The sequence below is a fragment of the Grammomys surdaster genome, unplaced genomic scaffold (assembly GCF_004785775.1).
Source record: "Grammomys surdaster isolate TR1022 unplaced genomic scaffold, NIH_TR_1.0 356, whole genome shotgun sequence".
NCBI lineage: Eukaryota > Metazoa > Chordata > Mammalia > Rodentia > Muridae > Grammomys > Grammomys surdaster.
In genome coordinates, this window is record NW_021604775.1 from 10,697 (window position 1) to 37,538 (window position 26,842).

At 39.1% G+C, this 26,842-nt stretch overlaps 1 protein-coding gene across 1 annotated transcript; it reads left to right on the forward strand.

Moving 5' to 3' along the window:
• Positions 1–364: 364 nt before the first annotated feature.
• LOC114631299 (solute carrier family 22 member 27-like) lies at positions 365–26,433 on the forward strand (the record flags this gene model as incomplete). The annotated part of the gene is made up of 5 exons (XM_028779593.1): positions 365–480; positions 7,557–7,771; positions 10,994–11,102; positions 12,066–12,269; positions 25,999–26,433. Coding segments are annotated over 5 exons (705 nt in total), but the record flags the coding sequence as incomplete, so codon positions are not given.
• Positions 26,434–26,842: the final 409 nt, after the last annotated feature.

Here is a 26,842-nt window from a genome sequence, read left to right on the forward strand (position 1 = left end):
ATTCAGAATCAGTGGAAGCCCAATATAAGTGGCATTAGCATTTAAATTTAATGGTTTAAATAAATGGATTTTGTGTTGTTTTCCTTTCTAAACTTCATCTCCTGCTCCAAGGACTCTTTTAATGGTCAATAGCCACCTATAATCCCTTGTTTAATATTCTTCACTGTAGAAATCCCCTGAGTGTTTTTTGTCTCCTGGGCTTTCATTTCACTCTAATTTTTGTCTGTAAGTGTATCTTTGATGTTTATAATTTTATTACAGAGGAGTAATAATTATTCATCTGATCTTCTACAAGTATTCAGAATGTCCCAGATTTCTCATCACTTTGTGACAACTAAACAGAGTGTTTGTTTTATTTTTAAAGGTTGTGAGAACTAGTATGAAGAAGGAACTCGAGGCAGCAAAGACAAAACCTTCTCCAAGAGACTTGTTCCACACACCCATCCTATGTAAGCGGATATGTATCCTGTCCTTTATGAGGTAGGCTCTCAATGTGTGTATTGAAATAGTGTAGAAGCAAATTTTCTCACTGATAGATTTGGGGTAGAATATGACAACTTCTGCAGCTAGAAGTAGTCAAAGAGTTTTGAGTATAGCCACACAGAACTTACTGTGCAGTGAGGAGTATATACATCCAGTCTCATCACCATGGGCTGATATTGAAAACGCCAATTAGTATAAACATGGATTGTTACTTGCCATTTCTCTGGCTCCACTTCAACGATGATAAAAATTCTAATATCTTCCGGTCTGAACCTGTGCTCTGAGCTGACCCTGTGTGCTGGCTCTGCACCTAATCCCATAACACCCAGAGGAAGCTTGCCTCCCAGGTGCTCTAAAATGCCTAGGATCACAGGTGAGGAGGCCACAGTATCTGCCCCAACATCTGGAGTAGCTGGAATACCCAGGGTCCAAGGATACAGGAACCCCCACCCAGCCAGTTGCACAGGTTCCTTCCAATTTTAATCTGCACTCAGGGAAGACCTGGGGTGCTGGCTCTGCACCCTCTCTTACAAAACCCAGAGGGAGCCCGACTCTCAAGTGCTCTGAAACACCCAGGATCACAGGATCAGGGGATCACAGGAACACTGGATCACAGGATCACAGAGGAAGCTCCGTTTCCAAGAGGTTGGACACACCCAGGAGCACTGGAACTTTGACACACTCAAGATCACAGTTGAGACCACAACATCTTTGCCAACATAGAACATAACTGAGCCTCCCCACAGGAACTAGGGAAACGCAAACCCCTGCCAGGCAAGGGACACTGGTTCCTTCCAGCTTGGACCTGTGCCCAGAGCAAACACAGGGTGCTGGATCCCGACCCATACCACCAACACCCAGAGAAATCTTGACTCCCAGGAGCTCTGACACACTCATGATCTCAGGATCACAGTATCACAGTATCAAAGTATCACAAGGATCAGAGGATCACAGAATCACAGGATGACAGGGAAAGCTGGACTCTGAGGTTCTGACACAACCAGGATCACAGGAGAGACATCCTCCAGTCAGAGACAACAAGGACACATAGCACTAGAGATAACCAGTTGGGGAGGTGCAAGCACAAGAACATAAGCAACCTAAACCAAGGCTACTTGGTAACATCAGAAACAAGTTCTCCAACTACAGCAAGTCCTGGATACCCCATCACACTGAAAAAGCAAGATTCTGATATAAAGATTCTGATCACATATGATGATGAGAGAGGACTTTAAGAAGGGCCTAAATAACTCTTTTAAAGAAATACATGAGCACACACGTAAGCATTTAGAAACTCTTAAAGAGGAAACACAAAAATCCCTTAAAGAATTACAGGAAAACACAACCAAATTGGTGAAGTAATTGAAGAAAACCATCCTGGATCTAAACATCGAAATAGAAACAAAGAAATCACAAAGGGAGACAACCCTGGAGATGCAAAACCTAGGAAAGAGATCAGGAGTCATAGATGCAAGCATCACCAACAGAATACAGGACATAGAAGAGAGAATCTCAGTTGCAGAAGATACCACAGAAAACAGTGACAAAGCAGTAAAAAAAAAAATGCAAAATACAAAAAATCTCCTAACCTAAACATCCAGGAAATCCAGGACACAATGAAAAGATCAAATCTAAGGATAATAGGTATAGGAGAGAGTGAAGATTTCAAAGTTAAAGGGCCAATAAATATCTTTAACAAAATTATAGAAAAAAACTTCCCTAACCTAAATAAAGAGGTGCCCATGAATACCCAAGAAGCCTACATAACTCCGATTAGACTGGAACAGAAAAATTTTTTTCTATCACATAATAATCATAACACCAAATGCACAAAACAAAGAAAGAATATTAAATACAGCAAGGGAAAAATGTCAAGTTACATATAAAGGCAGACCTATTGGAATTACACCAGACTTCTCACCAGAGATTATAAAAGCCAGAAAATCCTGGGTAGATGTTATACAGACCCTAAGAGAACACAATTGCCAGCACAGGATACTATACCCAGCAAAACTTTTTCCATTACTATAGATGGAGAAACCAAGATATACTATGACAAAACCAAATTTACAGAACGTTTTCCCACAAATCCAGCCCTATAAAGAATAAGAGATGGAAAACTTCAACACAAGGAGGGAAACTACCACCTAGAACAAGCAAGAATGGAATCTTCTTTCAACAACCTCAAAATAAGATAGCCAAATAAACATAATTCCATCTCTAACAACAAAAATAACAGGAAGCAACAATCACTTTTGAAAATATCTCTTAACAGCCGTGAACTCAATTACCCAATAAAATTATGTAGACTAACAGACTAGATATGTAAACAGGACCCAGCATTTTGCTGCCTATGGGAAAAGCACCTCAGTGACAAAGATAGATACTACCTCAGAGTATTGGGTCGGAAAACTAGTTTCCTAGAAAGGGTTCCAAGAAACACTCTACAGAAGTCGTTCAAATATTGAATAAAATCGACTTTCAACCAAAAGTTATCAAAAAAGTTTAGGAAGGACACTTCATGCATGTCAAAAGAAAAATCTTCCAAGATAACTCTCAAATTCCCAACATCTATGCTCCAAATGAAAGGGCATTCACATTCATAAAAGAAACATTACTAAATCTCAAAGCACACATTGCACCTCACACACTAATAGTGGGAGATTTCAACACTCAACTCTCAGCAGTGGACAGATTATGGAAATAGAAACTAAACAGAAACATAGTGAAACTAACAGAAGTTATGAACTTAAAGGATTTAACCGATATCTATAGAACGTTACATCCCACAATAAAAGAATATACCTTCTTCTGTACCTCATGGTACCTTCTCCAAAATTGACCAAATAATTGGTCACAAAACAGGCCTCAGCAGATACTAAAAGATTGAAATAACCCCATGCGTCCTATCAGATCACCATGGATTAATACTAGCCTTCAAAAAACAACAAAAACAACGAAAAGCCCACAAACTCATGGAAGGTAAACCATGCTCTACTCAATGATAACTTGGTCAAGGAAGAAAAGAAATAAATTAAAGACTTTGTAGCATTTAATGAAAATGAAGGCACAACACACCAAAACCTATGGGATACAATGAAAACAGTGCTAAGAGGAAAACTCATAACTCTAAGTACCTACAAAAAGAAATTGGAGAGAGCATACATTAACAACTTGACAGCACACCTGAAAGTTCTAGAACAAATAGAAGCAAATACTCCCAAGAGGAGTATATGGCAGGAAATAATCAAACTCAGGGCTGAAATCAACCATGTAGAAACACAAAGAACTGTACAAAGGATCAACAAAACTAGAAGCTGATTCTTTTAAAAAATCAACAAGATAGATAGCCAAACTAACCAGTGGTAACAGAGACAGTATCCAAATTAACAAAATCATAAATGAAAAAGGAAACCTAACAAGAGAAACTGGGGAAATTAAAAAAAATCATCAGATTATACAATAAAAGCCTATACTCAACAAAACTGGAAACTATGAATGAAATGGACAGTTTTCTAGACAGATACCAGGTACGAAAGTCAAATTAGTTAAACCATCTAAGCAGTTCTATAACCCCTAAAGAGATAGAAGCATTCATTATAAGTCTCCCCACCAAAAAAAGCCCAGGACCACATGGTTTTAGTGCAGAATTCTATTGGACTGTAAAGGAAGACCAATATTCTTCAAACTATTCTAGAAAATAGAAACAGAAGTCTCACTACTCAATTTGTTTTATGATGGCACAATTATGCTCATAGGTAAACCTCACAAAGACCCAACAAAGAAAGAAAACCAGAATAATTTCAGTTATGAATATGGACAAAAAAATAGTCCATGAAATTCTCACCAACCGAATCTAAGAATACATCAAAACGATCATCCATCATGATTAAGTATCCTTCATCCCAGGGATTCAGGATGATTCAATATATAGAAATGCATAAATGTAATCCACTATATAAACAAACTTAAAGAAAAAAACCCCACATGATCATCTCATTAGATGATGAGAAAGCATTTGACAAAATTCAACACCCCTTCAGGGTAAAAGGCTTGGAAAGATCAGGAATTCAATGCCCATACCTAAACATAGTAAAATCAATATACAGCCAACCAGTAGTCAACATCAAAGTAGATGGACAGAAACTTGAAGCAATCTCACTAAAATCAGGGACTAGATAAGATTGCCTACTCTCTCCCTATTTAGTCAATATAGTACTCGAAGTCCTAGCCAGAGGAATTAGACAACAAAAGTAGGTCAAATGGATACATATTGGAAAGGAAGAAGTCAAAATATCACTATTTACAGAAGATAAAGTGATGACAAAAGTTCCCCCAAAGAACTCCTAAATCTGGTAAACAACTTCAGCAAAGTGGCTGGGCATAAAATTAACTGAAAGAAATCAATATCCTTCCTCTACTCAAAGGATAAACAGGCTAAGAAAGAAATTAGGGAAATGACAGCCTTCACAAAAGTCACAAATAATATAAAATACCTTGGTGTGACTAACAAAACAAGTGAAAGTTCTGTATGTCAAGAATTTCAAGTCCCTAAAGAAAGAAATTAAAGAACATGTCAGAAGATGGAAAGATCTCCCATGCTAATGGGCTGGCAGGATTATCATAGTAAAAATAGCCATCTTGCCAAAAGCAATCTACAGATTCAATTCCCATCAAAATTCCAACTCATTTCTTCACAGAGTTAGAAAGAGCAACTTGACAATTCAAGAATAACAAAAAACCCAGGTTAGCAAAATCTGTTTTCAATAATAAAAGAATTTCTGTGGGAATCACCATCCCTTACCTCAAGCTGTACTACAGAGCAATAGTGATAAAAACTGTATGGTATTGGTACAGAGACAGACAGGCAGATCAATGGAATAGAATTGAAGACCCAGAAATGAACTCACACACCTATGGTCATTTAATCTTTGACAAAGGAGCTAAAACCATCCAATGGAAAAAAGACAGCATTTAAAAAAATGGTGCTAGATCACCTGGTGGTCAGGATTTAGAAGAATGCAAATTGATCCACTTTTAAAAATTTTAAAAACTTTTTATTAGATATTTTATTTATTTATATTTGAGATGTTATCCCCTTTCCCCATTCTTGCTAGAAATCACCTTTCCCATCCAACCTCCTCCTGCTTCTATGAGTGTATGCCTCCACCCACCCACCTACACCTACCTCCCTGCCCTCTAATTTTCCCATACTTGGGCACCCAGCCTTCACATGATCAAGGACCTCTTTTCCCACCTATGCCTGACAAGGCCATCCATTCTCATCTCCTTGTACAAAGCTCAAATCCAAGTGGATCAAGGATCTCCACATAAAACCAGATACACTGAAATAAATAGAAGAGAAAGGAGAGAAGAGTCTCGAGCACATAAACACAGGGAAAATTTCCTGCATAGAATACCAGAAGCTTATGCTGTAAGATCAACAATCAACAAATGGCACCTGATAAACTTGCAAAGCTTCTGTAAGACAAAGAACACTGTCAATAGGACAAAATGGCAACTGACAGGTTGGGAAAAGATCTTTACCGATCCCACATCTGATAGAGGGTTAATATCCAAGGTATACAAAGAACTGAAGAAATTAAACTCCAGAGAATCAAATAACCCTATTTAAAAGTGGGGTACAGAGCTTAACAAGGAATTCTCAAATGTAGAATATGAAAAGGCTGAGAAGCACCTAAAGAAATGTTCAACATCCATAGTCATCATAGAAATGCAAATAAAAGCAACCCTGAGATTCCACCTCACACCAGTCAGAATGTCTTAGATCTAAAACTCATGTGACAACAGATTCTGGGGTGGATGTGGAGAAAGAGGAACACTCCTCCATTGTTGGTGGGATTGCATACTGGTATAACCACTCTTAAAATCAGTCTGGCTGTTCCTCAGAAAACTGGACATATCCAATTTTTAGAACTCAGCTATATCACTCCTGGGTATACACCCAAAAGATGCTCCAACTTATAACCATGACATATGCTCGACTCTGTTCACATAAGCCTTTTTTATAGTAGCTGGAACCTGGACACAACCCAGATGTCCTTCCATAGAGGAATGGATAACGAAAACATGGTACATTTACACAATGGAGTATTACTCAGCTATTAAAAACAATGAATTCATGAAATTCTTAGGCAAATGGATGGAACTAGAAAATATCATTGTGACTGTGGTAACCCAATCACAAAAATAACACACATGGTATGCACTCACTGATAAGTGTATATTAGCCCAAAAGCTCAGAATACACATACTCTCTCCTGAGAGGCTCTGCCAGAGCCTGAAAAATACAAGCAGGCAAACCATTGGATTGAGCAAGGGGTCCCTAATGGAGGAGATAGAAAAAAGACTGAAGTAGTTGAAGGGGTTTGTAACCTTATAGGAAGAACCATGATATCAACAAACCAGCCCCCCCCCCCAGAGCTCCCAGGGATTAAACCACCCACCAAAGTGTACATGTAGAGGGACTCATGGCTCCCGCCGCATATGTAGCAGAGGATGTCCTTGTTGGACATCAATGGGAGTAGAGGCCCAAGGTCCTGTGACCACTCAATGCCCATTTTAGGGGAATGCCAGGGCAGGGAGGTGGGAGTGGGTGTGTAGGTAGGAGAGCAAGCTCATAGATGCAGGGTGAGGGGGGATGGTATAGACAGTTTGTGGAGGGGAAACTGTTTAAGGGGATAATATTTGAAATGTACATAAAGAAAATTTCCAATAAAAAATTCTAATCCAATACACATAAGAAAATTCAATTCAAGAACATGTATAGGTGTAAAGATGGAACTTCACACATATGAATGTATGGAAAGACCCACCATGTACACCAGAAACCCACTAACTCTTTCCAATACTTCAAGAGTAATTATATGCTCTCACATCACACAGTGATTTTTGGTGGCTATGAAATTATGTCCTAGAAGTAAAATATCCAAAAAGCCAAAATGCCTTCATAGTGAAACTACTAGAACTTGGTTTCTTGTCCAATAATATTAACATCTGCTGAATACCAATTCCAAACTTTAATATGCTGTTTTTCTTTTTTTTTACTACAGATTTTTATTTACGCTATCAATTTTTGGCCTGTCAATTCACCTCCAACACCTGAGTACTAATGTTTTCCTGTTGCAGTTTCTCATTAGTGCAGTGTCCATACTGTTCAGTGTTGTTGGACATTTCCTACTCAATCGCATGGGCCGTAGAATAACTCAGCTGGCTTTCATGTTCTTGAGGGGATCCTTTATTCTGATTGCCATATTTGTACCTCAAGGTAAGGAAAGAGTACAGGGTAAGCAAAAAGAAATATGTTCTCCCATTTCCTCAGGATTTATCATCCCTTACCTACAATAGATTAGAGCACTAATGAAACAATTTCTGATGACCATGCTGGGATTTTAGGGCGCATACTCCATTAAGAAGCTGTATAAAGAAAGAAGTCAAAATTCAGTAAAGAATGTTTATTACAGTTAAAAGTGTCTAGAACTGATGTGATTTATTCCCACTATAGATTATTCATTTTTGGTCATTGTATTTTTTTTATTCTAGCCACATATGTTTTAGGACTTATAATTCTCCCCTAAATAATACAAAAATTTCTGACCAACTGTATGTGCTATGCCAGTTGGGTTGTTAAACAAGAAAATAATTTTTAGTTGTGTTGGAAAATAGGAGATGTGCAAAGAAGAAATAGCCTGCAAATTACAAATCTCAAGACTGAGTTCATTTAGTTAAGTACATACATGTAATAAGTAATGATACCCATGTGGTCAACTAGCTTTGCTAAAATGCAGGGTTGTAGTATTTTTTTTTAAAATTCCATGATGATGGGTTTTATAACCCTTCAGCTCTCAGTTTCTCTCTGTCTTTGTCTTACTGTTCTATTTCTGTGAAGAGATACCATGATTAATGGAAAGTCTCCTAAAAGAAAGCACTTAAATGGAGGTTTGCTTAATGTTTCAGTGATTTAGTTCACTAGCATCATAACAAGGAGCATGGGCACAGGAAAGCAGAGACCTGGTAAAGGAGCTAATATCTAAAACCTGATTCATAGACAAGAGAGAGACTGGCCTGGAATAAGCTTTTGACACCTCAAGTTCTAATATATGATATAATTACTCCAATAAACCTATTCTTTTCCAACAGTGGCACTTGCCCAGGTGACTAAGCATTCAAAACTATGAGTTTTTGAGGGGCTGTTCTAATTCAAACGACCACTGCCAATCTCTGGACCCCATAGGTATTCAGTCCAACTTCAAATGTCACCACAGTCTATTGCTGTCAAAACACTGTTTAAAACTCCAAAGTTTGAGTCTCTTCTGAGTCTCACAGCAATCTCCTAACTCTAACCTTTTGTAAATTCAAAAAAAAAGCAGATCATATCCAACATACAGGCAAAAAATATTGATTTCAAAAGAGAATACTATTTCAAAAGGGAAGAAATAGAGCATAATGAGGAACTACTGTCCCAAAGCAAATGAAAACCTGCAGGGCAAACTCCAAACTCTGCATTTCTATGTCTTATCCTTGCTTGCTGTAACCCATTTCTATGGCTTGGATTGGTTCTAGTCCTGCTCTGCAGTTCCCCTTAGCAAGTATGATTCTGGCATCTTCAACATCTTGAGGTCTCAAATGAAATCTAGAGTTCACTGTCACAGCTTCAGACAATGGTCTCCATCAGGGAACCACTTGACACATACTTGGAATCAGATGATTTCCTCAGCCATGGAGGTATATTTCACCACCCCAGTTTTAAACCCTTGACTTTTATTCCAGATCTAATTGGCTAAACCTATCACGTTCTTCTGCTTGATGGGAATGGAGCTTAGCTCTCTTATTCAATTATATTTGCACCAGCTTTCTTTTGGTGATGGACTCTTTTACACCTTAAGGTTTTCTTTAGTTAATTTTGAAAAGTTGGAAGCATAGCTAGTTTAGTTCTTAACCCGAGGTTATCACTTCATTTATTCCATTAAGCATTAGACTGTTCCTTAATTTTTTATCTTCTTAAGAACTTGTCTTAGCTCTATTGTAGTTACTGGCACTCATTTTCTCTTCAGACTAAATATTTTGCATTGTTTTCATTTCTCTGTTTTCTCCCTTGCATGTAAATCTATATAATAGTGACCACTAATAACCACGTGACACAATCAGTATTAGGCTGTCTTGTAATCTTCTCTGTCAGAGTTAATTAATCCCAAATTATTTAGTCTGAAGTATACTTTTTTCCTGACAGGAACAAAATGCAGCAACATTCTTTGCTTCCAAATCACAATAATGGTCTTTAGCCAGTTACTAGAATTTTTCTCCTCTGAAACTTGATCTGGGCTGCCACCATTCAAATAAGCCTTAGCACTGTTCTCCATTCTTTTACTACTATGTCTCACTAAGCCTCACTTAAATCATCCAGCCACTTGTTGTCCAAGACTCAATATTTTCAGTATTGTTTTTAATAAACAATTTGGTCATTCGTGTGACAAACATGGTTAACCAAGTACCTGGTGACAGTATCTGTCTTAGCGAGTGTCTATTTTTGTGAAGAAATATCACGACCAACCAAAGCAACTCTTATGACAGAAAGCATTTAATTGGGGGCTTGCTTGAAGTTGCAGAAGTTTATTCCAATATCATCATGGTAGTAAGCATATTTGTAGGAAGCATGGAAGGAGGAAAGTGTGGTATGGATTGGTAGGTGAGAGCTTCATCCTAATCCAAGGCTGAGAGATACTAGGCCTGTCATGGGCTTCTGACCCCTCAATTCCCACCTGCAGTGACACAGCTCCTCCACCAAAGACACACCCTATAATCCTTTTAATCATTTCAAGAAGCTCTACTCCTTGGTACTAAGCATTCCAGTATATGAGTCTATGGAGGGCACTCTTATTCAAACAACCACACCACTCAGAGAACATTCCAGTGTTTGAAGTTTTCATGAGATTTTAAAATAAAGTTGGAAAACAGTTTTAAGAAACTGTCTTTGAAAGGTGTTCAGAGCCTGACATTGTCCTAGAAGAAATCCTTATTCTTTATTCCTGAGGAATATGCCACCTCAGCAGTAGAGGCCTCCAGGTTTATATGAAACTCTTTTGTTTTATTCCATCTTTACTATGGATTTCAATGGCCTATGATTCTTTAAGAGATTAGATTCTTTCCTGTTTTCCCCAATGACAGTCTCATATTCTGAATGAAGGGCCTTTGAGATGCTGAAGAGGAAATATGAAAATGAATTTCCCCTGGGACCTACCACTCTCTGAAACATGAAGGAATGAACACAAATGTTCAAAAGCTTTGATTCTCTACAAACCATCATGAATAAATTGTTTACTTTTCTCAACATACTAGCCATTGTAGGATTTCTTTTCACTGTGCTAGTTTTCCTCTCTGTATTTTACGCATGCACACACCTTTGATGATAGTATATTTGTTAGGAATTTGGAACTACAAATTACAACAGCCAAGCCAACCTAACCACTGCCCTTGTTCTTCCTCTCTCTAGAAATGCAGACCCTGCGAATTATTATGGCCACATTGGCAGGAGCACTTTCTCCTCTTTCCCTTAGTGTTAGCCGTCTTCATACAAATGAGCTACTCCTGACCACATTAAGGTACAAGTTTCAAATCAGTCACAAAATAGACTTCTCTGCTCATTCTGTACAACTAAAAGAAGAAAAAATAAAGACTGTGTAGTTATCTAACCAATACGTTGTAAAAAGAATGTTTATAACTTTAGTATTCTGGAATTTTACTTTGTTTTGGGACAGTTAAGTCTATTAAGCACTACTATTTAGCATTTCATGTAAATATATGGAACAACTAAAAAGGTGTGTCTCATAAGCAACAGCATACTCTATATTTCTTTACATTCATTATATTTACTTAAGGGAATTTCATAGAAGTATGCAATATCTTTTTACCGATTCATTTTCATTATTTTCTTTGATCATCTCATTATTTCTACTTACATCATTCTTCTTTACAATTGAATCCTCTCATACTAATTTTTTAAGGTTTTGTAGATGAAGACACAATTCTTTAAACTGGCATTAGTTGCTTTATAACATTATCACAGAGATGCTCTTTCTGTTGATTCAACTCTGCTGGTCCCTGATCCACACTTCTGCTGGTCTACTTCTACTGCTCAGTAAACCCCTTTATTTTCATTTCACATTTCTATTTAAAGTCTTATCCATCTTGAGATGGATTCTACCTCTTTTCATATCTCCTTCCACATTTTAGAGCCCCATACCCAAAACTCACATGTGTATACACACATATAAAGCTAAAATACAGAAGTTATATATAAGGCAATTTATACAGTATTACTCTTTCTGTTTCATTGTATTGAATAGGGAAGTGTCTTTGTAGTCTGAATCTGACTAAAAATATTACAAAATGAAACAAATTTGAGAAGGAAGAATAAGTTATCAAGATTCTTAAATTTAGTTGCACTGGTTTCTGACAAGTAACAGGTTTTAAGATTTTTAAAAAGGTCTGTATGATACTAAATCACAAGTTTCAAGTGTGCATTTTTATCAGATTTTTTTTGTGCATTGTATTCTTGTTCCAAGGGCGACAGGTATAGGAGTCATTGGAATGTTTGGTAACAGTGGATTATTCATGGCCCCCCTGTTTATGATGCTAGCGACATACTCTACCAGCTTGTCCTGGATCTTCTATGGAGGCTTCTCCATCCTCAATGGACTTACTGTGTTTCTCCTTCCTGAAACTAAGAATCAGCCTCTTCCTGAGTCCACCCATGATGTAGGAACTGAGTGAGTATAACCTCTCAGTGTTCTTTAGGAGAGTTCTTTGTTAGTGGACTGGGCTTAGGGAGGCAAAGAAGCAATGGAGGACAGGATAAATTTGGTTTGTTTAATGGCAGTTACTACCTTTGATTGGGGAGCGTATCTTCTATATATACTGATATTTGGGGTTATTTTAATTGTGATTAGTATTTTTGAATGGGAACATTTTGTTAATCCATTTGTACTGTAGATTCAGATGTTCCTAGAGGCTCTCTAGTTCATAAAATTTACTTATGCTCAAGCTGAGCCACAAGAAATTTATTGGTTTAATTGGTATTCTGTCTGCTGTGATATATATATCAATATGTAGATCAATCTATCTATCTATCTATCTATCTATCTATCATCTATCTATGTATCTATCATCTTTTTATCTATTTATCTATTTACATCATCTATCATCTATCTATCATCTATCCATCATCTCTTGATATATCTTATGGTTTACCACAAGCATATAAGCATGCACAAATATAAATGTCATTTCATCCCTCAGACCCAGCTACCTTTCAACTCAGTGAATGCTGATAAACTGTATGAAACTAACAGTCTATACGTTTGAGTATGCAATGTTCATGGAATAATTTAAGATAAATAAATAACATACGAGACTAAAGGACCTGCCATAGATGACTACGCATATAAGTAATACATGCTTCTATTCTCTGTGACATTTTGATCACCTTGGTTTCTTCTTTTTTACTTTTTTTTCTTTAAACTTTTATTTAATCTCTTTATTGTTTTTTAACCTCCAGATTTCATCCCAATCCCAGTCCACTCTCTGACTGTTCCGTATCCCATACCTCCTACCCCTGTCTCCACTAGGAAGTTCCCTACCCCCACCTCCACCCCATAGACCTCCCCAATCCCTGGGGTCTCCAGTCTCTTGAGGGTTAGGTGGATCTCTGACTGAACCCAGACCTGGCAGTCCTTGCTGTATGTGTGTTTGGGGCCTCATATCAGCTGGCACATGCTGCCTGTTTGGGGGTCCAGTGACTGAGATGTCTTGGGGGTCCAGGTTAATTGAGACTGCTGGTCTTCCTACAGGGTTGCCCTCCTCCTCAGCTTCTTCCAGCTTTTCCCTAATTCAACCACAATGCTCAGCAGCTTCTGTCCATTGGTTGGGTATAAATATATGCGTCTGACTCAGCTGCTTGTTGGGTCTTTTGGAGGTCAGTCATGTTAGGTCCCATTTTTTGAGCACTTCAAAGCTTCAGTAACAGTTTCAGGCCTTGGGGCCTCCCCTTGAGCTAGATCCCATTTTGGGTTTGTCGTTGGACCTCCTTTTCCGCTGGCTACTCTCCATTTTGTTCCCTGCAGTTCTTTCAGACAGGATTAATTATTGGTCAGAGTTTTGACTGTGGGCTGGCAATCCCATCTCTCACTTGATGCCCTGCCTTTCTACTGGAGGTGGACACTACAAGTTCCCACTCCCTACTGCAGGGCATTTTGTCTAAGGTTTCTCCCTTTTAGTATTGAAAGTCTCTCACCTCCCAGGTCTCTGGTACATTCTGGAGGGTCCCCCACCTCCTTACTTCCGAGGTCGCCTGTTTTTATTCTTTTTGCTGGCCTTCAGGGCTTCAGTCATTTTCCCCTACCCTATAACTGATCATGTTCCTCTTTTCCTCTCCCTGTACCCTTTCCCACCCAAGTCCCTCCCTCCCTCCTTCCCCCTTCTTGTGATTGATTTCATCTCCCTCCCAAGTTGGATTGAAATGTCCTCACTTGGGTCCTTCAGCTTGCTAATTTTTTGAGTTCTGTGGACTGTATCCTGGGTATTCTTTACTTTTTTTTGGCTAATATCCACTTACTAGTTAGTACATACCATGCATGTCCTTTTGAGTCTGAGTTACCTCACTCAGGCTGATATTTTCTAGTTCTACCCATTTGCCTGCAAAACTCAGCATGTCCTCATTTTAAATAGCTGAGTAGTATTCCATCGTTTAAATGAACCATATTTTTTTCTGTAACCATTCTTCCGTTCTGAGACATCTGGGTTGTTACCAGATTCTGACTATTATAAACAAGGCCAATATAAGCATAGTAGAACATATGCCCCTGTGACATGCTAGGGCATCTTTTGGGTATATGCTCACTACTGGTATAGCTGGATTTTCAGGAAGATGTATTTTCCATTTTCTGAGGAACCTCCAGATTGATTTCCAGAGTGTAATGGCCGTTTCTTTTGTAACGGCCTGTTCTGCTACTTTGTAAAGGCCGGCTGGTTCTCCTGCTTCGTCTGCAGGTCAGGGTCTAGCAAGAGAGAGAGTGGGGACAGAGGAAGGGTGAAAAAGGGGTGAGAGACACAAAAGATAGATACGAGACAGAGTCTGGTCGAGTCTCTTCAAGTCTCTTCTTTATTCTCCTTTCTTCTTCTATATTCTACTCACTTCTTCTATATTCTCCTCACACACATAGAAAGGAAATCCTGGGTATTTATAACCTTTACCACGTGACTTGCCCTCGTGGACAAGCTCAACTGAAGGCACTAAGTCACGTGTCTTGTAGCCATGGATACCAGGTGTACCTTGCAGCTGGGGGCACTAAACCGTGTAACAAGATGTTTATCAGAGTGCAGTCAGCTATTGCAGGCTGTTGAAAACAAGTCTCTTGTCAGGGTATACGGCTTGACATGGCTGTAAGGATGATAGCCACTTTCGGCTAAGAGTCGGCTCCCAACACCAGAGTGGTTGTACCAGTTTGCAATCCCACAGGCAATGTAGCAGTGTTCCTCTTTCTCCACATCCTCATCAATATCTGGTGTCATGTGAGGTTTTGTTCTTAGCCATTCAGATTGGTGTATAGTGGAATCTCAGAGACATTTTGATTTGTATTTCCCTGATCACTAAGGGCTTTGAACATTCTTTAAGTGCTTCTCAGCCATTCAAGATTCCTTTGTTGTGAATTCTCTATTTTGTTGTATACTCCATTTTTTGATTGGGTTGTTTGGTGTTTTGGTGGTTAGCTTCTTGAGTTCTCTTTTTTATTGGATATTTTATTTATTTACTTTTCAAATGTTATCCCCTTTCCTTATTTCCCCTCCATAAACCCTCTATTCCATCACCCCTCCCCCTGCTTCTGTGACAGTTCTCCCTCACCCACCCATTCCCTCCTCACCAGCCTAGCATTCCCCTACACTGGGGCAACAAACACTCACAGGATCAAAGGCCTCCCCTCCCATTGCTGCCAGATAAGGCCATCCTCTGCTACATATGGAGCTGGGGTCATGAGTCAACATGTGTATTCTTTGGTTGGTGGTTTAGTCTCTGGGAGCTCTGGGGGAGGGTTGGTTTGTTGCAAACCCCTTCAGTTCCCTCAATCCTTCCCCTAAGTCCTCCATAGGTGTCTCAGTGCTCAGTCCAGTGGTTGGCTGCAAGCATCCATATCTGTATTTGTGAGGCTCTGGCAATGCTTCTCAGGAGACAACTTTGTCAGGCTCCTGTCAGCAAGGACTTCTCGGCATCTGCAATGGTGTCTAGGTTTCGTCTCTTTATATGGGATGAATACCCAGGTAGGGCAGCCTCTGAATGGCTTGTCCTTCAGTCTCGGCTCCATACTTTGTCCCTGTATTTCTTTTAGACAGGAGCAATTCTGAGTCAAATATTTGGAGATGAGTTGGTGCCCCATCCCTCAACCAGGGACCTTGCCTAACTTCTGGATGTGGCCTCTATACGATCTCCCTCCCCTTTGTGGGGCATTTCAGCTAATCTCATCCCCTTTGGGTCGTGGGAGCCACTTGCTTTTTTGGCATCTGGGATTTTCTGGTGGCTATTTTCAGTTCTCCATCACCCATTGCTACCCACCTCTGTTCAACTTCTTGACTCTCCATATATCATCCCCATTTCCTCCCATACCTGATCCTTTTCCCCGTTTTTTTTTGCCTCTTCCTCCTTCCTTGCTCCCAAGTCCTTCCCTCCCTCTACCTCCTGTGAGTATTTTATTCCCCCTTCTAAGAAAAACTGAGGCATTCACACTTTGGTCTTTCTTCTTCTTCAGCTTCATATGGTCTCTGAACTATATTTTGGGTGTTCTGAGATTTGGGCTAATATTCATTTATCAGTGAGTGCATATCATGTTCATTTGTGATTGGGTTCCCTGGCTCAGGATGATATTTTCTTTTCTTTTTTCTTTTATTTATCTAGACAATTTTTATTGGATATTTTATTTAGTTACATTTCAGATGTCATCCTTTTTCCCTATTCCCCCACTAAAAAAACCCTATCTCATCCCCCTTCCTCCTTTTTGCTTTTATACTATTTAATTGCATGCAAGTATTAAGGTCAGTTCTAGGTTGAAGAACTAGCAATACAATAGATGCAAATAGTCAAGGAACAAGCAAGAAAGTAAACACAAATTGTCAAAGAACAAGCAAGGCAATAAACAAAGTTCTGTGAACAAGTGTGATCATGGTTTCTAAGAGCTTATTGGGATGACCAAAATATCTAAGCCTACTTGTCTGTCCTAGCCCAAAGTCAGTTTCCTACCTGAAGCCTACTTCTTTGTTTTAACCTAAGATTTAGATTTCTGACTGAAATTACTTCTTTGTTTTAGCCTAATGTCGGATTCTTACCTGAAGTCCCTTTACTTGTTCTCGGCAAATATCAGATCCCTGCCAAGCAGCCCCAAAAGCTTTCCACATCTCTGCCTTTTTAATTTCATAAACAAGTCCAAGGTTTTTTAGGTCCCGCTGACAAGAATGACTTCCTTATCTGTAGTGGGATATGCATTATCAAATGCAATGCACTTATGTCTTAGGTTGGTAATGCTCTGTGCAGAATCTTACTCATCCTTGGCTTGCCAGTCTGTTAAATTAATAACTCTGACTTGGGGTCCATTTTCAGTTTTAAGTCATGTACTTTGGGTGCCAACGTGCTGATGTTGTTAAGAGAAGCTTTAACATGATGCACAGGAATAAAAGTATTCCAAGAACAAAAAGGGCTACCAAGATCAAGCTATATATGCCAATCTTGAAGCTTGACCAAAATGGAAATACTGACCTCAAGCCATTGGTAATTTTATGAGCAGCATCTGCTGCATCAAAACTCAGTAGAGCAGCATTTTTCCATTCATAATCTCACTATGCAAAGCTAAAACATCCAGAGAGGTGTTAGAATTATGCCAAATACCCTGGAAGTGTCTTTAAACTTTTTCCTAATTATAATGACTATCAGTGTAAATTTTAGAAGTAACACAACTCCTTTAGTTTTTGGCATGATACTCGAGATGTCTCCTTACTCTTAAACTCTGAGCCTCCTTCCAATAATTTGAATAGGAAAAAGAGCATCAATCCGAAAATGGCTATCTAAATCCTCTTGTATACTCAACAGATTAGTAACATTTTTGCTAAATGATTAACAAAACTAGCTGTCTTAACTTCTTGTGTCAAAGCAATTGTAGAAGCAGTGGTGCTAGCAATTAATGTAATTAAAGCTGTTATACCAGCAATAATCAATCCTATTACCCTCTTGCTTCTGCTTAAAGTCTAACTCAGTTATTCCAGTACTTCCAAGCTTTTTTCAGAAGACCAAGGTTCTGTAATACTCAGAGGAATAAGACAAAAGGTGGTTGATAGACCCCCATAACAGACATGTCAGATTTCAACACACTAACATAATAGAAAGTGTATAATCTATGCAATGTACAATAAATACTGTAGAAGAAACAAAAGTAATTTTAACTTGACAATTAAAAGAGCTAGAACATATGTAATAACAGTTGTTTGAAATTTATATCCTGTCCCAACTATATCTCTTGCTAATACAACATCACAGAGAACTTCTGCTAACTTCCAAATATGTCTCAGAAAATGTCCAGATCCAGTCTTTCAATTGAAGACTGTTATTCACAATACTGGATTGATTCTAGACAAGTCCAAATAATTAGTTACATTTAAGAAAAATACAAGAGTCATTAAAATTTCTTTTTGGTTTTCTTTCCCACAAGGTCTAAAAACCTGGGGCAAGGCAGCATGTGCCACCTGGGATATAGGAAAGTAAAGGTGGGTCAGGAACATATGTCCAATACAGCTTCTTAGTCTCCTTTGTCAGAACACTCAGGAAGCTCACAGGTCAGCATCATTCTTTGTTCCAGCATCAGCATGTCTCACCAATCTCACTGGCAGCTACCATGCTCCTTCAGCATCCTGTAGAAAAAGACATAAACATGCACTCTTTCCCATATTAGATACCTGATTGGGATCTTGCCATATGCCAGTAAGTGTATCCTTCCTTTTCACCTAAGCATAAGTGTGGCTAGTTGTACGGTGCCATAGACACTCAGCAGGAAGTTCCTTGGCATACATTTTTAAATTTATTTTTCCATTTTTTATTGGATTTTTTGTTTATTTACATTTCAGATGTTATCCCCTTTCCCCATTCTTCTTTCCCCCAAACCCCCTATCCTGTCCCCCTTCATGCTGCTACCCATCCACCCACTCCCCCCTTCCCCATCCTCGAATTCCCTCACTCTGGGGCATCCAGCCTTTACAGGCTTCCTCTCCCACCAATGCTTGACAAAGACATCCTTCACTATATATATAGCTGGAGCCATGGGTCTCTCCATGCGTGTTTCCAGGCTGGTGGTTTAGACTCTGGGAGCTCTGGTTGGTTGTATTGTTGCTCTCCCCATGGGGCGGAAAACACCTTCAGCTCATTTAGTCTTCTCTGTTTCTCCTTTGATGGGGACTCCATCAGTTCAATGGTTAGCTGTGAGCATCCGCCTCTGTACATGTCAGATTCTGGCAGAGCCTCTAAGGAGACTGGTATATCAGGCTCCTGTCAGCATGCACTTCCTGGCATCCACTACAGTGTCTGCATGTGGTCACTGCATATGCGATGGATGCCCAGGCAGGGCAGTCTCCAGACAGCCCCTTCTCCAATCTCTGCTCCACACTTAGTCTCCATATTTGCTCCCATGAGTATTTGTTACTCCTAAGAAGAACCGAAGCACCTATACTTTCGTCTTCCTTATTCTTGAGGTTCATACGGTCTGTGAGTTATATCTTGGGTATTCTGAGCTTTTGGGCTAATATCCAGTTATTAGTAAGTGCATACCATGTGTGTTATTTTGTGATTGGGTTACCTCACTCAGGATATTTTCTAGATCCATCCATTTGCTCTAGAATTTAATGAATTCATTGTTTTTAATAGCTTAGTAGTACTCCATTGTGTAAATGTACCATATTTTCTGTATCCATTCCTCTGTTGAAGGACATCTGGATTCTTTCCATCTTCTTGCTATTTTAAATCAGGTTGCTATAAACATAGTGGAGCATGTGTCCTTGTTATGTGTTGGAGCATCTTTTGTGTATATTCCCAGGAGTGACATAACTGGGTCTTCAAGTAATACTATGTCCATTTTTCTCAGGAACCGCTGGACTGATTTCCAGAGTAGTTGTACCAGCTTGCTATCCTACCAACCATGGAGGAGTGTTCTTCTTTCTCCACATCTTCGCCAGCATCTGATATCCTCTGAGTTTTTGATCTTAGCCATTCTGACTGGTATGAGGTGGAATCTCAGGGTTGCTTTAATTTGTATTTCCTGATGATAAGGATTTTGAACAGTAGGTGCATTTCCATCATTTGAGTTTCCTCATTTGAGAATTGTTTGTTTAGCTCTGTACCCCATTTTTAATAGGGTTATTTGATTCTCTGGAGTCTGCCTTCTTGAGATCTTTGTATATATTGGATATTAGCCATCTATCAGATTGTCCTATTACAGTGTCCTTTGCCTTACAGAAGCTTTTCAATTTTGTGAGGTCCCATTTGTCAATTCTTGATCTTAGATCAAGACATTGGTGTTCTGTTCAGAAAATTTTCCCCTGTCCCCATGTGTTCGAGTCTCTTCCTCACCTTCTTGTCTATTAGTTTCAGTGTATCTGGTTTTATGTGAAGGTCCTTGATCCACTTGGACTTAAGTTTTGTACAAGGAGATAAGAATGGATTGATTTGCATTTTTCTACATGCTTACTTCCAGTTGGACCAGGATCATTTGTTGAAAATGCTGTCTTTTCACCACTGAATGGTTTTAGCTCCTTTGTCAAAGTTCAAGTGACCATAGTTGTGCAGGTCCATTTCTGAGTCTTCATATGGGATGTGGGGTTTGTGAAGATTTTTTTTCCAATCTGTAGTTTGCCAATTTGTCCTATTGACTATGTCCTTTGCCTTCCAAAACTTTCCAATTTTATGAGGTGCCATTTATCAATTCTTGATCTTAGAACCTGAGCCATTAGAGCTCTGTTTAGGAAATCCTCCCCTGTGCCAATGAATTCAAGGCTCTTTCCCATTTTCTCTTCTCTTAGACTCATTATATCTGGGTTTATGTTGAGTTCATTGATCCACTTGGACTTGAGCTTCATGCAAGGTGTGCAAGGTGACAAGTATCTACTTTTATTATTCTACATACATACTGGCAGTTAGGGGAGTACCATTTATTGAAGACACTTTCTTCTTTCCATAATATATTTTTGGCTTGTTTGTCTGGTGTAATTTTTATATGTGTGCCATTATGTTGTTACTTGTCCCCTTTCCCTTGCAGCTTTTAATATTCTTGCTTCTGTTCATTGAGTGTTTTGATTATTATGTGATGATTGGATTTTCTTTTCTGGTCTCATTTATTTGGTGTTCTATATGCTTCTTGTACATTTATAGTAACCCCTTTCTTTATGTTTGGGAATTTTGCTTCTATGATTTTGTTGAAAATGTTTTCAGTTCCCTTGAGCTGGGAATCTTTGTTAACCTCTTCCTATTATTCTCAGATTTGGTCTTTTTCAGTTTCTTCTAGATTCCCTGGATATTTTGGATTAGGAGGTTCTTTTCACCCATACGCTGATTGCCATTAGCTTATCAATAGCTTCAAAATTACACTAGAATTCCTTGGTTTTTATTTTTCTTGTTTCATTTTACTCCAGTTATCTTCATAAGACACATTTTTTTTAAAAAAAAAAACCTTTTGAGCTAATAAGATAATTACAACATTTTCCCCCTTTCCCTTTCCTATTCAGTCCTCCTTGCTAGCCTCTAAATTCAAGGGCACTTTCTTCATTGTTGCACACCCACACACACACTCACACACACATACACAAATGTTCTGAGCAGTCTGTATAATGCTACTTATATGCATATTTTCAGGATTGACTACTTGGTATTGGACAACTAATTTCATGCTCTTCCCTGGGGAAGACAATCTCTCCCACTTTCAGCATTCTTTACTGGCTTGTGTAGGGTTGAGGCCTCATGAAATTTTCTCCACCCAGTTTGGCACCATCTATTGGTGTGATCCTTGTTCAGCTCATGTTTGGGCAGTCATTGTGACTTCAGGGATGAGATTTTGGTTAGAATCTATGGATGTTGTTTCTGACATTACTTGAAGACACAATCTAACATCAGACTCTCCAATCCTCTGGCTCTTATAATCTGCCCATCTTGTCTACAGTGTTCCCTGAACCTTAGGTTTGGGAGTATATTGTAGATGTATCCAAAAAGACTAGGCTCCACAACTCTGCATTTTGATTGCTTGTTTTTGTCTGTTGCAAAGAGAAGTTTCCTTGATGAGGAGTTTCTATCCCTATCTATAGGTACATCTTAGTCAGAGTTTCTATTCCTGCAGAAAACATCATTACCGAGATAGAAGTTGGGGAGGAAAGGGTTTATTCAGCTTACACTTGTACATTGCTGTTCATCACCAAAGGAAGTCAGGACAGGAACTCACACAGGCTAGGAACCTGGAGACAGAAGCTGGTGCAGAGGTCATGGAGGTGTGGTGCTTACTGACTTGCTTCTCCTGTCTTGCTCAGTTTGCCTTCTTATAGAACCCAAGATTACCAGCCCAGAGATGGCACCATTCACTATGGGCCCTCCCACCCTTAATCACTAATTGAGGAAATGCCTCAGAGCTGGATCTCATGGAAGCATTTCCTCAATGAAGGGTCCTTTTTCTGTGATAACTCTATCTTGTGTCAAGTTGACACACAAAAATTCAGCCAGTACAATGTATGAGGATGAATGTTTAGATTGCTAGTAGGGATTATGCTGATTTAGTAAATTAGAGGCTACAGAGTCTCCTCCAATATCCGTGATTCACCAGCACTGGGTAGTTAGGAGTTTTTTTTATGTTTTGAATTTTCTTTGACAGTTGTTTCAATCTCTTCTATGGTATATTCTACTTCTGAGACTCTCTCTTCTATTTCTTTTATTCTGTTGTTGATCTTACATCTGTAATTCCTGACCTCTTTCCTAGGTTTTCTATTTCCAGGTTTGCCTCGATTTGTGTTTCCTTTATTGTTTCATCTTCCTCTTTTAGAACCTGGGCTGATTTATTCAATTTCTTTACCTTTTTGATAGTGTTTTCCTGTATTTTCTTTTTTTTAAAATTAATTAATTAATTAATTAATTAATTAATTTTAAAGTCTAAATTTTATTCCCTTTGACTGTTTCACATCCCATACCTCCTCCCCACCCCCTCTCTCCAACCAAAACCCCACCAGACCTCTAAATTCCCTGGGGCTTTCAGTCTCTTGAGGGTAAAATGCATCTTCTCTGACAGAAATCCTTTGCTGTGTATGTGTTGAGGGCCTCATATCAGCTGCTGTATGCTGCCTGGTTGGTGGTCCAGTGTTTGAGAGATCTCAGGAGTGCAGGTTAATTGAGACTGTTGGTTCTTCTACAGGGTTTCCCTCCTCCTCAGCTTCTTCCAGCTTTTCCTTAACTCAACCACAGGGGTTAGCAGCTTCTGTCCATTGGTTGGGTGCAAATATCTGTATCTGACTCTTAGCTGCTTGATGGGTCTTTCAGTGGGCAGTCACAATAGGTTCCTTTTTGTGAGTGCTTCATAGCCTCAATAATAGTGTCAGGTCTTGGGACCTCCCCTTGAGTGCATCCCATTTTGGGCCTGTCACTGGCCCCCTTTTTCCTCAGGTTCCTCTCCATTTCCATCCCTGCAGTTCTTTCAGACAGTCGTTTTCAGAAAAATTTTGGGTGAGAATTTTGTTTGTGGGATGGCAACACCCTCCCTCAGTGGATGCCCTGTCTTCCTGTTGGAGATGGGCTCTATACTTTCACTCTCCCTACTGTTGGGCATTTCATCTAAGGTCCCTGCCTTTAAGTCTTGAGTCTCTCACCTCCCAGGTCTCTGGTGCACTCTGGAGGGTCCCCCAACCTCCCACCTCCCAAGGTTGCCTGTTCTCATTCTTTATGCTGGCCCTCAGGGGTTCAGTCCTTTTCCCTCACTCAATACCAGATCATGTTCCCATCTTCCCCCCCCCATCCCCATTGACTTTCCCTCCATGGTCCCTCCCTTCCTCCCCACTTCTTATTGCTTTCTTCTCCCTTCAAAGTGGGACTGAAGCATTCTCACTTGGGCCCTTCAGCTTGTTGACGTTTTTGAGTTCTGTGGACTGTATCATGGGTATTCTGTATTTTTTACTGGCTAATATCCACTTACTAGTGACTAAATAACATGCATGTTCTTTTGTGTCTGATTACCTCACTCATGATGATATTTTCTAGTTCTATCCATTTGCCTGCAAAACTCAGGATGCCCTCATTACTAATAGCTGAGTAGTACTCTTTTGTGTAAATGAATCACATTTTCTGTATCTATTCTTTTTTTGTTTTTTTGTTTTTTGTTTTTTTTTTTTTGTTTGTTTTTTGTTTTTTCGAGACAGGGTTTCTCTGTGTAGCCCTGGCTGTCCTGGAACTCACTCTGTAGACCGGGCTAGCCTCGAATTCTCGAACTCTCAAACTCAGAAATCCGCCTGCCTCTGCCTCCCAAGTGCTGGGATTAAAGGCGTGCGCCACCACCGTCCGGCCTGTATCTATTCTTTTGTCATGGGAAATCTGGGTTGCTTCCAGCTTCTTGCTATTACAACCAAGGCTGCTATGAACATAGTGAGATTAGTGCCCCTGTGGCATGGTGGGGCATCTTTTGGGTATATGCCCAAGAGTGGTATTGCTGAATCTTCAGGGAGGTCTATTTCCAATTTCCTGAGGAACCTCCAGATTGATTTTCAGAGTGGTTTTACCAGTTTGCAATCCCACCTGTAATTGAGGAGTGTTTCTGTTTCTCTACATCCTCACAAACATGTGCTGTTGCCTGAGGTTTTGATTTTAGCTATTCTGATTGGTATAAGGGGGAATCTCAGGGTCATTTTGATTCTTATTTCTCCGATCACTAAGGACTTTAAGCATTTCTTTAGGTGCTTCTCAACCATTCGAGATTCCTTTGTTGTGAATTCTGTTTAATTCTATACCCCATTTTTTGATTGGGTGTTTTTTGTTTTTGTTTTTTTTGTTTTTTTTTTGTTTATGGTGTTAGCTTCTTGAGTTCCTTATATATTTTAGATACTATCCCTCAGTCGGATGTGAGTTTAATTAATTTTTTTTTTTTTTACTAATCTGTCGGTTGCCAATTTGTTTTATTTGCTATGTCTTTTGCCTTTCAGAATCCAGTTTAATGAGGTCCCATTTACCTATTTATCAATTCTTGATCTTAGAGTATGAGCCATTGGAGTTCTGTGTAGGAAATTTCCCCCTATGCCAATAAGTTCAAGGCTCTTTCCCACTTTCTCTTCTATTAGAGTGAGTGTATCTGCTTTTATGTTGAGGTCTTTCATTCACTTGGACCTGAGTTTCTGCAATGTGACAAATATGCTTCTATTTTCTTTTTCTACATATTGACAGCCAGTAAGACCAGCACCATTTGTTGAAGATGCTTTCTTTTTTCCATTGTGTATGATTGGCTTCTTTGTCAAAGATAAAGTGCCTATAAGTGTGTTGTTTTATTTCTGAGTCTTCAATTTTATTCCATTGCTCAACTTGTCTGTCTCTATACCAAAACCATGCAGTTTTTTTTTTTATCACTATTGCTCTGTAGGAAAGCTTGAGGACAGGGATGGTGAATCCCCCAGCCACTCTTTTATTGTTAAGTATTGTTTTTGATATTTTTTTCTTTTCCAATGAATTTCTGAATTGCTCTTTCTATGTCTTTGAAGAATTGTGTTGGGATTTTGATGAGGATTACATTGAATCTATAGATTATCTTTGGTAGGATGGCCACTTTTACTATGTTAATTCTGCCTATCCATGAGCACAGGAGATCTCTGCATTTTTTGAGATCAAAAAGTGGAATGGAATTTGGTGGGTAGGAGGGAGATTTTTGGGGAGGTGATGAGTCCTTAGTCCACTGGGCTCCCAGTGGCAGCTGTTGGACTTTGGGAGGATCCTTAGCTGTTGCACTATGTGCAGCAGGTCTCCTGGGATACGTGTAGGCTGTGGTGTCTTTAGGGGAACAGACTAGCTGGCAGTCGTCCCCAGTAGAATGTGCCAGCCAGAAGTGCCACCTTGGTTTTCCTAGAAATCAAAATATTCAGGTAGAGAACAATGTGTAGGTTTATTAAGAGATCTTAACAAGGAAATTAATGGAGTAAATTTTTTAACATTTTTGCTGTACTTCAAATGCTTTCTTTCAAAACTAATTTGGTAATCCCCTAATGACCAACATAGAAAGTACTAAATCTCACTTACAACTTACTACATAATTTATTTTACAGTATTAACTAAAATCCTCCAAAAGTAGTCATTGTAACAAAGGTGATGGGTGGAAGTAGATTATTCTGTGAAGAATCTAGAGACTAATACATTTTCACCAGATTTTACTGATTTTGTTTTCATGTTTATGTTTTTTGTTGTATATGTTCTAGTTGGAAAGAGTCAAGACAATCAAAGAAAGAGGATCTCATCATTAAAGTTACAAGGTTTTAAGGAACTCCTGGAATTGTCACCTGATCAAAGAACAAGAGAAAAAAATGGTATTCAAGACATGGTGACAATTTTCCCAGGATGATTACTCAGAATTATTCATTGATATTATCAACCTTCTTAATAAATATAGATAAAATAGAAAATACAGATCACATTGGAAATGCTGCAATAGATTACTATATGTCAAATACCTATGAGTAATCACATAAGTGAATTGAAGAATTGAAAAGAACATTAAAAGAAATCCTGCTTGATTAGTTTTGTAATCATGTATACCATTTTTTGATAACATATGTATTCTATTTTTTCCACTGCTATGATACAATACCTGAGAAAATTAAAGGAAGCAATCTTTATTGTTTTGCACAAATCCACATTACTGGCTTCAGTTCATGGTTACTAGGAGGCACTTCAGCTCTAGTGTGAAACAGGGAACATGATGAGAGGGAGGAGGAAGCAAGAGAGAAAAAGAGTGATAGAGAAAGAGAGAGAGAGAGAGAGAGAGAGAGAGAGAGAGAGAGAGGGAGAGGGAGAGGGAGAGGGAGAGAGAGAGAGAGAGAGGAGAAGGAAGTAAAAGAAGAAAACAGACAACATTGGAGAAAAGTGGAGAAAAGTAACCGGATACGGTCAAGAACAAAGTGGAATCCTGAAAGCAATGCTTCCCCAAGTTGTTGCATCAAAGTAACCCTCCAGCGTGCCTCCCTTAAAATTTCTGTTTCCTTGTAATAAGACCAAATGGACGGGACAAATTCTTCAGTAGATGAAACTTTTTGAGTCATTTAA